Consider the following 13,466-nt stretch of genomic DNA (forward strand, 5'->3'; position numbering starts at 1 on the left):
GTGACAACAACACAGATACAACAAAGCGTAGTACAGACCCTCATCACAGACACTTTCTCTACACAATTACAAATCTAGCAAGTTAGAAAAGCTAACCACCAAAGTGGTATACATCCAAAGACATGCATGTAGCTGTAAGACAGGTTTCAGTGAAGTGATTTGTTTAATTTAGGCAGAGGCACCTTTTGTTATTTTGATGTAAAGAAAATAAAGGGAAACTTTATGGCAAGGAACAAATTGTTTTTAGCAATAAGTAATTTTCATGAATTTTCTTTAAAATAGGAAATCAGCATAATTTACTAGCAGTCAATATATCTTTTGCATAGACAATACAAAATTATAATGTGTTTTTATTTTAAAAACAAACCCTAAAAATAATGTACAATGGGTCACACTTACAGCACATAGCATATTACTTTGAATATTTTGGTTAAAAAAAAAGAAAAGAAAACAAAAATCTGTAGAGAACAAGCTGTATTTCATACACTTATGTACAGGTTCCGTATTCTTTACCTATCAATCTAACAGGTCATTTCCTGCATTTATTCGGTACAAAAACATGTAATGACTAGAGTCAAAAGTCCAGAAAGAACAATACCAAAAGTCGTTATTTACATACAGGTTAAAACAATCCAGATCATTACTAAAAAAAACAAGAGAAACAGTATTACAGAAGCTTACAGTTAGCCCATATCTCAACTCAATCCAAACACAAAAGTATGATTTGCTTGAAATTTTAACACAATGGTTACCACTTGTATACCCATATAAGACAGGAAAAGGAGCGGGGGTGGGGGGCACTAGCTGCCAGTGTCAAATTACAACACAGTTACGTGAAGGGGTTATGGTAACCTCAAACACCAATCCACATAGTGCAAAACAGCTGGCATAATATTTAAACATAAAAAGTACAGAGAAAACATCTTTTAAAATAGGCACAACTAAAAGAAAGTAATTTTTCCACATGTACTGATAATAGTACACGTAATTAAAATTGACAGACACTCAAGAGTACAAAATTGTGAAAGTGAATCCTTTAAAAAAGAGGGAACTTTTTATTTGCAGGAGAGGGGCAGTGGAGAAGGAGAGGGAGGGAGGGAGGGAGGGAGGGAGGGAGGGAGGGAGGGAGGGAGGAAGAACTTGGGAGTGGGGGAGAGGGAGAGAGGGAGAGTAGGAAGGGGTAAGGTTAGGGTTGCCTTGCCATTCTCCAGAAATTGTAATGAGTAATGGGTAAACTTCCTCAATTAACAATTTATATTTTTCATTGATATTTGAAGTTACAAACAAAGAAACTTGAAGATTATCAAACTGAATATTTTGCAAACCAATTCATTTCTGCTTTTATGACTGCACTTTAAATGAGTCCCAATCTACTATGTGCAGTAACCAAGATATCTCTTTTGTCTAATTTGCTTTTTCGAATTATACTGAATTTTAATTTTTGTACATGCTGAACACTATCATTCACAGTATTCTTTAGGCATACCTTCAAAAAATGTATAAGAAATATTCCAAACAAACGAACTAATGGATATGTAAAAAATTAGTTTCTTGATAGTAATTGTAGTATACATATGATGTTTTTTCTTTAAAAAATATACCACAAGAAATAATTAAATGTCAGAAACTGAATTCTTGATAGTGCTGATGACTTTGCACTTTGTGAAGTACATATATTTTTCAAATAGTGTTTAAATTTCTATAATCTGACATATTTCAAAATTACTGCAATAAAAGCGTCTAAATTCAAAGAACTGGTAAGGTTAAAACTGCATACAGCAGTATGGCTTGAACCTGAGTACATGCCTCTTCATCTCATAACCCTCACTAGAAATAATCCTTCACAGTTCAAGATGTGGACACTGTCTATCCAATATTTGCTTTCACATCAGTTTCTTTCAGTCTTCATAGTGTTTAGATTAGAGTTTCATCTATATATTTTCTTTTCAGTCCACTTTTTTCATTAAAGATGCAAAACAACATTTGCCTGTTTCCTTTACAATGTGCTAATCAAATCATTTTCTTTTAATTTCCCATCCCCTATCAAATTTTACTGTCAGCTTCTATACACTGCACTGTATCTGGCATTTCAGTGACTGCGGTAACTGCCACCAATTATATTTTACATGACTGCCCTTCTTTCCCCCCCTTGCCTTTCGTCCTGTGTCCTTATGGATTTCTCAAGAATGAATATTTTATCATCATTACATTAAAAAAATATTTCAACTTCAGGAGGGTGATTATACAATTTCTTCTGTTGGTGACTAAGACACATTTCTCTATCTCTACTGCCATTTACATTTTTCTTTGCCTTTCCTGGTAATACTTAAGTTAAATAGAGCCTTAAGAACATTTCTGCAATATCAGCTACAGACATGGCCAACTTATTTTTTACATGTAAATATATAGCATCAAAGAGCCATCATTGTTAGACCGAAAATTTAAAAAAAAGTTTCAAAATGTTAAACAAGACTGATTCCACTACTGATTTCAAGCACAAACAAACATGGCTGACTTCCATATATTTAAAAAGGATCATAATCTGTATCATGTTTAAAATGTGTTGTTTCATTCTGCAAGGCCCAAAAGACGATCATATCAAGGTACATGCAATTGCTTAGTCTATCAGTAGTGCAACTTCAAGTGAGCTAGCAATTTTACATTTCAAACAATATTACGGCTGAAACAATCGCAAAATTATATACAATTAAACAAGTATACAATGTTACAAAAATAAATAATCAACTGTAACACACAAAACATGGAAAATGAAGAACAGGAAATTTACAAGAGATTTGTAAATTCTTAAGTTACAAATGTATGAAAAACATTCTTCAATTTATTTAGGTATTTTACAATTTATACAAATATTCACAATTTTATAACAAATTTCAGTACTCAACTGAATTTTATGATTAACTTTTTTGTTGCCAAGTTAATTCTCACAAGCACAATTCGTTTCAATTAACTCATGTTCTTTTTTTTGTCTACACTGTGTTATCACCATTGTTGCAAGTTCTTTGATGCGAGGGTATGGATTCTCATGATGAATTATTTCTTCAAGAAGAGTTAATCCACCTTCAGCTTCAACCAGTGAGCAATACTTGTCCGCTGAAAAAATTACAAATAATCATCATGGAAATGTAAAATGGGACTAGACAATGAAAAATACCAGCAGAAAAAAGATTAAGTATGGCTATACAGCAGAATCATCAAGAACAAAATGTTGTCAATTTTTACTGCAATGATTTGAATCATAGGAACCCTTTCATTACATGAAGGTCAAATTGAAAGCATAGAGAGATGCTTGAAGGCCACTTTCAACTATATGATGTGTTTAGATGGAGAGGGCACGCAGCTTTACTGTATGGTTAAATGATGATGGGGTCCTCTTGGGTAAAATATTCCGGAGGTAAAATAGTCCCCCATTCGGATCTCCGGGCGGGGACTACTCAAGAGGACATCGTTATCAGAAGAAAGAAAACTGGCGTTCTACGGATCGGAGCGTGGAATGTCAGATCCCTTAATCGAGCAGGTAGGTTAGAAAATTTAAAAAGGGAAATGGGTAGGTTAAAGTTAGATATAGTAGGAATTAGTGAAGTTTGGTGGCAGGAGGAACAAGACTTTTGTTCAGGCGAATACAGGGCTATAAATACAAAATCAAATAGGGGTAATGCAGGAGCAGGTTTAATACTGAATAACAAAATAGGAGAGCGGGTAAGCTACCACAAACAGCATAGTGAATGCATTATTGTGGCCAAGATAGACACAAAGCCTACGCCTACTAAAGTAGTACAAGTTTATATGCCAACTAGCTCTGCAGATGACGAAGAAATTGATGAAATGTATGATGAAATAAAAGAAATTATTCAGATCGTGAAGGGACATGAAAATTTAATAGTCATGGGTGACTGGAATTCGTCAGTAGGAAAAGTGAGAGAAGGAAACATAGTAGGTGAATATGGATTGGGGGTAAGAAATTAAAGAGGAAGCTGCCTGGTAGAATTTTTCACAGAGCACAACTTAATCATAGCTAACACTTGGTTTAAGAATCATAAAAGGAGGTTGAATACATGGAAGAAGCCTAGAGATACTGACAGGTTTCAGATAGATTATATAATGGTAAGACAGAGATTTAAGAACCAGGTTTTAAATTGTAAAACATTTTCAGGGGCAGATGTGGACTCTGACCACAATCTATTGGTTATGAACTGTAGATTAAAACTGAAGAAACTGCAAAAAGGTGGGACTTTAAGGAGATGGGACTTGGATAAACTGACTAAACCAGAGGTTGTACAGAGTTTCAGGCAGAGCATAAAGGAAAAACTGACAGGAATGGGGGAAAGAAATACAGTAGAAGAAGAATGGGTAGCTTTGAGAGATGAAGTAGTGAAGGCAGCAGAGGATCAAGAAGGTAAAAAGATGAGGGCTAGTAGAAATCCTTGGGTAACAGAAGAAATATTGAATTTAATTGATGAAAGGAGAAAATATAAAAATGCAGTAAATGAAGCAGTCAAAAAGGAGTACAAACGTCTCAAAAATGAGATCGACAGGAATTGCAAAATGGCTAAGCAGGGATGGCTAGATGACAAATGTAAAGATGTAGCGGCTTATCTCACTAGGGGTAAGATAGATACTTCCTACAGGAAAATTAGAGAGACCTTTGGAGAAAAGAAAACCACTTGCATGAATATCAGGAGCTCAGAAGGAAACCCAGTTCTAAGAAAAGAAGGGAAAGCAGAAAGGTGGAAGGAGTATATAGAGGGTCTATACAAGGGCGACGTACTTGAGGACAATATTATGGAAATGGAAGAGGATGTAGATGATGATGAAATGGGAGATATGATACTGCGTGAAGAGTTTGACAGAGCACTGAAAGACCTGAGTCGAAACAAGGCCCCGGGAGAAGACAACATTCCATTACAACTACTGACGGCCTTGGGAGAGCCAGTCCTAACAAAACCCTACCATCTGGTGAGCAAGATGTATGAGACAGGCGAAATACCCTCAGACTTCAAGAAGAATATAATAATTCCAATCCCAAAGAAAGCAGGTGCTGACAGATGTGAAAATTATCGAACAATCAGTTTAATAAGTCACGTATGCAAAATACTAACGCGAATTCTTTACAGATGAATGGAAAAACTGATAGAAGCCGACCTTGAGGAAGATCAGTTTGGATTCTGTAGAAATACTGGAACACGTGAGGCAATACTGACCCTACGACTTATCTTAGAAGCTAGATTAAGGAAAGGCAAACCTACGTTTCTAGCATTTGTAGACTTAGAGAAAGCTTTTGACAATGCTGACTGGAATACTCTCTTTCAAATTCTGAAGGTGGCAGGGGTAAAATACAGGGAGTGAAAGGCTATTTACAATTTGTATAGAAACCAGATCGCAGTTATAAGAGTCGAGGGACATGAAAGGGAAGCAGTGGTTGGGAAGGGAGTGAGACAGGGTTGTAGCCTCTCCCCGATGTTATTCAATCTCTATATTGAGCAGGCAGTGAAGGAAACAAAAGAAAAATTCGGAGTAGGTATTAAAATCCATGGAGAAGAAATAAAAACTTTGAGGTTCGCCGATGACATTGTAATTCTGTCAGAGACAGCAAAGGACTTGGAAGAGCAGTTGAACAGAATGGATAGTGTCTTGAAAGCAGGATATAAGATGAACATCAACAAAAGCAAAACGAGGATAATTGGTCGAAGTAGAGACAATATAAAACGTAGACTGACAATGGCAAGGAAACCGTTTCTGAAGAAGAGTAATTTTTTAACATCGAGTATAGATTTAAGTGTCAGGAAGTCGTTTCTAAAAGTATTTGTATGGAGTGTATCCATGTATGGAAGTGAAACATGGATGATAAATAGTTTGGACAAGAAGAGAATAGAAGCTTTCGAAATGTGGTGCTACAGAAGAATGTTGAAGATTAGGTGGGTAGATCACGTAACTAATGAGGAGGTATTGAATAGGATTGGGGAGAAGAGAAGTTTGTGGCACAACTTGACTAGAAGAAGGGATCGGTTGGTAGGATATGTTCTGAGGTATCAAGGGATCACCAATTTAGTATTGGAGGGAAGCTTGGAGGGTAAAAATCATAGAGGGAGACCAAGAGATGAATACACTAAACAGATTCAGAAGGATGTAGGTTGCAGTAGGTACTGGGAGATGAAGAAGCTTGCACAGGATAGAGTAGCATGGAGAGCTGCATCAAACCAGTCTCAGGACTGAAGACCACCACAACAACAACAGATGGAGAGTATGGATGCAAGTATGATAGTAAGAGTATGTATGTTACTTCACAATGAGAACTTGAGACAGATGAGTGCACAGTGCAAAATCCTTTCCCATATGCAAACTTTTGGATCAGTACTGTCCTGGGGGAACCATTCTGACTTATTTAATATATTCAAAGACAAACAGGTACCACACACATTCAGTTACATTGCAGGTTGCCTTCTCTAGTCATGAAACAAATATCAACAACGGAAAAATGGGTTTTGCCTATGAAAGAATCCGACAATTTTAATGGAAGCAAAAGGACCATATTGAGGCTACTGAAAGACACGAGTTTCAAATATCAGCCCCTAATTACAATCTTGTGATGGTATGCTCATAGTCTGCTTTCTGCTGTTTTATTTTCGTGATAACACTCAATATATTGCAATACCTAGGCAAACACTGCACCCCCACCCCTCCCCCACATACCCTTAAATAAAACAAAATAATTTAGTGAGCCTCTCTTTTGCTCCTTAGCACAAGGCCAAAACATTTGTATGTTGAATGAACAGCACTACAAAGTTTTTGAGAATTTATAGCCAGAACTTACTTCCAGGAGGCAAAATATTTAGTACTGACAGTAGATACACAGAAATGTACACAGCACGGTCATAGCTTTCAGACCTTTTAATTCCTTCTTCAGTGAGGAGAGAGAGGAGTTGGACAAGGTCAAAAAGGAAGTCAGGTCTGTCAGATCCCAAGATGAGATGGACCCAGCTGTTGCAAGAGAGTGGAGAGAAACGATCTTTGTCTCCCTTTGTCCACACCAAATCTCATCACTGAGTCGGAGGGAGCTGTTGCTCTTTTTAATCTTCCCAACCTACCCCTCACTCCCCCTTAAGGAAGGCACCACAGTTCAAAACATGAACAAAGATGGCTCAAGGTCGATGAGCAGAAGCAAGCTGAGGTGAACTTTGTGACTACGTCAATCACATGTCATCCTTTCTGTTGATGTGTTACCCAGTTTTGATAAACTTTACAAATGATATTATGCAACACTGTGGGTTCTTGTTAAAAGCACTCTTTAATAAGTGATGAGTTTCACCTATGACCATTTTCCAGAATCTATAAAATAAAATATATGCAACACTACAGCTAACATATCTATTCATGCCTGGGGCTCAGTTGTTTTAAAGTCACAAGATAGTGACACAACTGCAACTGAGGAACAGGTGACCTAGATGATTTTGGAAAAAAAATTTTGTGGCCAATAGCATTCAGCTTTTAAACTAAAACAAATATCAACAACGGAAAAATGGGTTTTGCCTATGAAAGAATCCGACAATTTTAATGGAAGCAAAAGGACCATATTGAGGCTACTGAAAGACATGAGTTTCAAATATCAGCAAACAGATGATGAGAGGAAATTACACTTGGAACATAGTGATGTAGCTGTGTCTTTAAGAAAACTGCAAGAGATGATAAAAACTGGCACATCCAGAATATATTACATATGAAACTACAAAAATCAAAATCATGCAAGGCAAATGTTCTGGAAAATACGTGAGGGTATGGTGGACTAAAAGTTCCAGTTAACAAATCTGATTTTTTTCAGGCATCAGAGATTAAGAATTCTGATGCCTTATCTCTTGTGGGTTCAGTTGTTGCCATGGACAATATGAGAATCCAGTCGGGGCAACACAACAAAACTCCTACTATCAATACCATAAATGCAGATATCATTGTGTGACTGTCCTCTATGGTATTGCCTTGTAGCTGATCACACACCAGAGCAGAATTTCCAATTCTTGTCTTTGCCCACAAGCATGTGTACTGAATATATGAGAAAGATAAAGCTGCAAAGCAGCAAAGGGATTCTGTCACTAGATTACTGTCACAATGCTGTCATTATAACCCAGCAGAGCTGATGGGGGCTCAAGGGAAGTTTCATAGTGCAGAGAAGGATCAATACCTTAAGAAACAAATACTAACAAAGAGATAGAGGGGCTGGCCAGTACTTACCTCAGCTCAGTACAGCCGATAGGTACACAAAAAACAGAACCGAAAATTTACGTTCCTAGCTTTTGGAACAAATGTTCCTTCATCAGGGAGGAGAGAGGGGAAAGAAAGGGAAAAAGGAAAAGGAGATTCAGTTACTCACAACCCAGGTTATGAAGCGACAGGGAAAGGAAAATAGGGAGGGTAGCAAGGATGGAGGCATAGTTGTCAGAGGGAAGCCCTTTTTTTTCTTAAGTAAAGAGGTATATAGTATAAAGATAAACACAACTATGTATGATGAAAAGATGCATGAATGGCTAAAGAGGAAAGGGAAAGAGGAGAAGACTGAAGAGTAAATGGGAGTGAGGTTGTTTAACGTAGGTTCAGTCCAGGGGGATGGCGGGATGAAAGGATGTGTTGGAGTGCAAGTTCCCATCTCCGCAGTTCAGAGGGACTGGTGTTGGGTGGGAGAAGCCAAATGACATATACGGTGTAGCAGGTTCCTAGGTCCCTAGAATTATACTGGAGGGCATGCTCCGCTACTGGGTATTGGGCATCTCCTAGGCGGACAGTTCGTCTGTGTCCGTTCATGCGCTCAGCCAGTTTAGTTGTTGTCATACCGATGTAAAAGGCTGTGCAGTGCAGGCATGTCAGTTGATAAATGACATGTGTAGTTTCACATGTGGCGCTGCCTTGAATTGTGTATGTTTTACCAGTAGCGGGGCTGGAGTAGGTGGTTGTGGGAGGATGCATGGAGCAGGTTTTGCAGCGGGGTCAGTTACAGGGGTAGGAACCGCTGGGTAGAGAAGGTAGTCTGGGAATATTGTAGGGCTTAACAAGGATGTTACGGAGGTTAGGGGGGCAACGAAAGGCAAATCTGGGTGGTGTGGGGAGAATTTTGTCAAGGGATGATCTCATTTCAGGGGTTGACTTGAGAAAGTCATATCCCTGGCAGAGTAATTTGTTGATGTTTTTGAGGCCAGGATAATATTGGGTGACAAGGGGGATGCTTCTGTGTGGTCTGGGGGTAGGAACATTGTTGTTGGACGGGGAGGAATGTATTGCTCAGGAGATCTGTTTGTGGACAAGGTCTGCAGGATAGTTGCGGGAGAGGAAAGCACTGGTCAGGTTATTGGTGTAATTGTTGAGGGATTTGTCACTGGAGCAGATACGTTTGCCACGAATACCTAGGCTGTAGGGAAGGGAGCGTTTGATGTGGAATGGATGGCAGCTATCAAAGTGAAGGTACTGTTGTTTGTTTGTGGGTTTGATATGGACAGAGGTGTGGATGTGAGCTTCAACAAGATGAAGGTCAACATCCAGGAAGATGGCTTGGGTTTTGGAGAAGGACCAGGTGAAATTCAGATTCGAAAAGGAGTTGAGGTTATGGAGGAAATTAAGGAGTGTTTCTTCACCATGAGTCCAGACCACAAAGATGTCATCTATAAACCTATACCAGGCCATGGGAAGCAGCTGTTGGGTCTTCAGGAAAGCCTCCTCCATGTGGCCCATGAAGAGGTTGGCATAGGACGGAGCCATCCTGGTTCCCATGGCCGTTCCCCTGATTTGTTTGTAGGTCTGGCCTTCAAAAGTGAAGTAATTATGGGTGAGGATGAAGTTGGTAAGTGTGATAAGGAACGAGGTTTTTGGAAGATCTTCGGGTGGGCGTTGGGAGAGGTAGTGCTCAAGGGCAGAGAGACCATGGGTATGTGGGATGTTTGTGTAAAGGGATGTAGCATCTATGGTGACAAGAAAAGTTTCAGGTGGGAGAGGAGTGGGAATGGATTTGAGGCGTTCTAGGAAGTGGTTTGTGTCTTTGATATAGGATGGGAGTCTGCGGGTGATAGGTTGGAGGTGCTGGTCTACCAGAGCTGAGATACGTTCGGTTGGGGCTTTGAAGCCTGCTACAATGGGACGGCCAGGATGGTTCTCTTTGTGGATTTTGGGTAATAGGTAGAAGGTAGGGGTACGTGGCTCAGGTCGAGTGAGTAAGCCTATGGAAGCCGTTGTGAGGCCTTGTGAGGGGCCTTGGATTTTTAGGATTTTCTGCAGCTCAGTCTGGATGGAGGGAATGGGATCCTGGGTAACAGCTTTGTAGGTTGAGGTGTCGGAGAGTTGACACAGTCCTTCTGCCACATACTCCACACGGTCAAGTACGACAGTTGTGGAGCCTTTATCCGCCGGGAGGATGACAATAGAGCGGTCTATTTTCAGCTCCTTAATGGCACGGGATTCAGCTGGGGTGATGTTGGGGGTTGTCGGGATGTTCTTCAAGAAGGACTGGGAGGTAACACTGGATGTGAGGAATTCCTGAAATGTCTGTAAGGGATGGTTTTGGGGGATGGGAGGAGGATCCCTTTGAGAAGGCAGTCGGAACTGTTCTAGACAGGGTTCAACACTGGGTCTAGTATTTGGGGGCTGTGTTTGGGTAGTGAAGTGATATTTCCAGTTGAGGTTCCGGGTGAATGAGAGGAGATCTTTAACCAGGGCAGTGTGGTTGAATTTAGGCGTGGGGTTAAAGGTTAAGCCTTTTGATAGAACAGATGTCTCTGAAGGAGAGAGGGATCTGGATGAGAGGTTTAGGACTGAATTGGGACTGGTGATATGTGGCATTTGACTGTGGTTATAGTTGAGATTTGGTTTGTGTGGGGTATGTGCTGGGATGGGGAGATTGAATAGGGTGGCTAGGCTAGGTTTGTTGGCTATGAGGGGGGGTTTGTTGAAGGTTCTGTTGTGGTTGGTGTTTGTGAGGGATAGGGAGAGGGACCCCACTTCTTAGGTGTTGCACTAGCACTGTGGATAGTTTTTTCAGATGGTGTGTGGCATGGAACTCAAGTTTGCAGCTGGCTTCTAGGATGATGTTCCTGAGTGTGTTCTCCAAGCAAGGGTTTGAGTGGTGGAGGACTTTGAAGAGAGATAGGAGCTGTTGGCAGTGGTGGTTACATGAAGTAGTGTAGAGATTCAGGACAAGTTGGGTAAGGGCTAAGGATTGAAGGTTCTGGAAGTCCAGGAGAGGCTGGTGGAAGGAGGAATTGCACCCAGAGATGGGAACTTTTAAGGTAAGCCCTTTAGGTGTAATTCCAAAGGTTAAGCAGGACCGGAGGAAAAGTATGTGGGATTGCAGTTTGGCTACGGTGAATGCATGTTTCCGGAATGAATGTAAATAATGTGGTATAGGATTAGGGTACATAGTGGGTAACTGGTGGGTAGGGAAATTAAATAACTTAAGTTGAAATAGTAATCGTAAGAAGGAATAAAACGCGGAGGGAAGGACGAGAAAGAAAGAAATTGTGTTGGTAATGTTCAATACCAAAGGAAGACCACTAAATAAGAAAAATACGGAAAAAGTTGACCAGACCAAGCAAGTATGTCCAGATCAGGGGAAAAGAACACACATTGCTCAAAAACAGAGATAGCGAGTGGCGAAAAAAAGATCGCGCATGCTGCAAAAGAGATCGCGCGTGCTGCAAAAGAGATCGCGCGTGCTGCAAAAGAGATCGCGCGTGCCGGAAAAAAGTTCACGGGTGGCGCAGAAATGTCCCAAAAAAATTTTCCTGTGGCAGAGAAAGATACCCAATGGCACAAAAATATCGCCAGCAACAAGAAATCGACAGAAATGGATGATACTGGTAGGTGTGGAAGAAATTGTTGGCAGTGATTGTTGGCTGGAAAACAGCGAATAACGAACGTTAAAACTATGGAATGTTGAATAAATAAATCAATAAATAAAAAAAGAGAAGAGGACTATAAACGGAACAAGATAATAGGAGGAAGATGAAACTAGCACAGTTGGTGACGAAAATATTTATTTATGTATATATAAAACACTGAAGAAGAGAATGTGTTAAGATGACAGACGTAAGTGATAGCTAACAAAAGGGACAAAACAATGAAGGATGTGGACCATATAGGTGATCTAAATGATTAATGGAAAATCTCATATAAAGATGTGAAACAAATACTAACAAAGAGATAGAGGGGCTGGCCAGTACTTACCTCAGCTCAGTACAGCCGATAGATACACAAAAAACAGAGCCGAAAATTTACGTTCCTAGCGTTCGGAACAAATGTTCCTTCATCAGGGAGGAGAGAGGGGAAAGAAAGGGAAGAAGGGAAAGGAGAATAGGGAGGGTAGCAAGGATGGAGGCATGGTTGTCAGAGGGAAGCCCCTGCAAAGAAGGCCGGCCGCGGTGGCCGTGCGGTTCTGGCGCTGCAGTCCGGAACCGCGGGACTGCTACGGTCGCAGGTTCGAATCCTGCCGTGGGCATGGGTGTGTGTGGTGTCCTTAGGTTAGTTAGGTTTAATTAGTTCTAAGTTCTAGGGGACTTATGACCTAAGATGTTGAGTCCCATAGTGCTCAGAGCCATTTGAACCATTTTGAACCCTGCAAAGAAGGCTGTCAGGCAGCATGAACTGATGGAAGAAAGAGAGAGAGAGAGAGAGAGAGAGAGAGAGAGAGAGAGAGAGAGCGAGAGAGAGAGAGAGAGAGAGAGAGAGTGTGTGTGTGTGTGTGTGTGTGTGTGTGTGTGTGTGTGTGTGTGTGTGTGTGCATGCGCGTGCACATTGCAATTTCATAGCTACTCTGGATTCTAACAGTTCTGAAAGCTATGGTACTGACACATACTTTATTGTGTACAGAAGCAATACTAAATATTTCCCCCTTTTGAAGGTTATCAGTGGCCAGAAACTGACTCATCATTTTTTATTTTTCTCTCAAGAGAATTTTCCTTTTGATGTGTTTAGCCCCACAATGTCTATGTCTAAACAGAGAAGGGAAATAAAAAGCTCCTTCCAGCAAAGTCAATAACGGAATATAACACACTCTCCTACCTACGCAACACCAGTTAATAATATATTACATAAAAAATAAAGTACAAATTAATATTTTAGTAAGTGGTTCACTCTCTCACGTATGGTATCATGCTGTCTGATCCACTACACATGAAACAGAGAGATGCAGAAATGAAAATTAATCAATTAATGCAAAGATGTGAACATCTGTTGGTTATTCCAAGATACAACACACTTTAATGACCTCTTTTCTGTCCTCACTCCCTCCCACATAGCTTAGCACTTCGACAAAATTTATATGTTTCTCTATTTGTGAAGTAAGTTCCATCCATTATCATTACTGTCATTAATTCTAACAATTATACTACAATTTTTTTTCAAAATTGGTTATCTGATGGGACTCCAAAATTTCTTACTAGTTTCAAAAACAAAGAACTATTAATTCACACACACATTAC

General features: G+C 40.0%; 1 protein-coding gene across 2 annotated transcripts in view; it reads right to left on the bottom strand.

Annotated features, from left to right (window-relative positions):
* Positions 1 to 1,148: 1,148 nt before the first annotated feature.
* The window catches only part of LOC126088557 (protein zer-1 homolog), a 160,343-nt gene continuing 148,025 nt past the window's right edge, over positions 1,149 to 13,466 (bottom strand). For both annotated transcript variants that reach the window (XM_049906753.1, XM_049906744.1), the window contains exon 12: positions 1,149 to 3,111. In XM_049906753.1, the coding sequence (XP_049762710.1) occupies positions 2,936 to 3,111 (176 nt within the window). In that variant the 3' untranslated portion in view covers positions 1,149 to 2,935. The remainder of the gene's footprint in view (positions 3,112 to 13,466) is intronic.

Source organism: Schistocerca cancellata, chromosome 1, assembly GCF_023864275.1.
Source record: "Schistocerca cancellata isolate TAMUIC-IGC-003103 chromosome 1, iqSchCanc2.1, whole genome shotgun sequence".
NCBI lineage: Eukaryota > Metazoa > Arthropoda > Insecta > Orthoptera > Acrididae > Schistocerca > Schistocerca cancellata.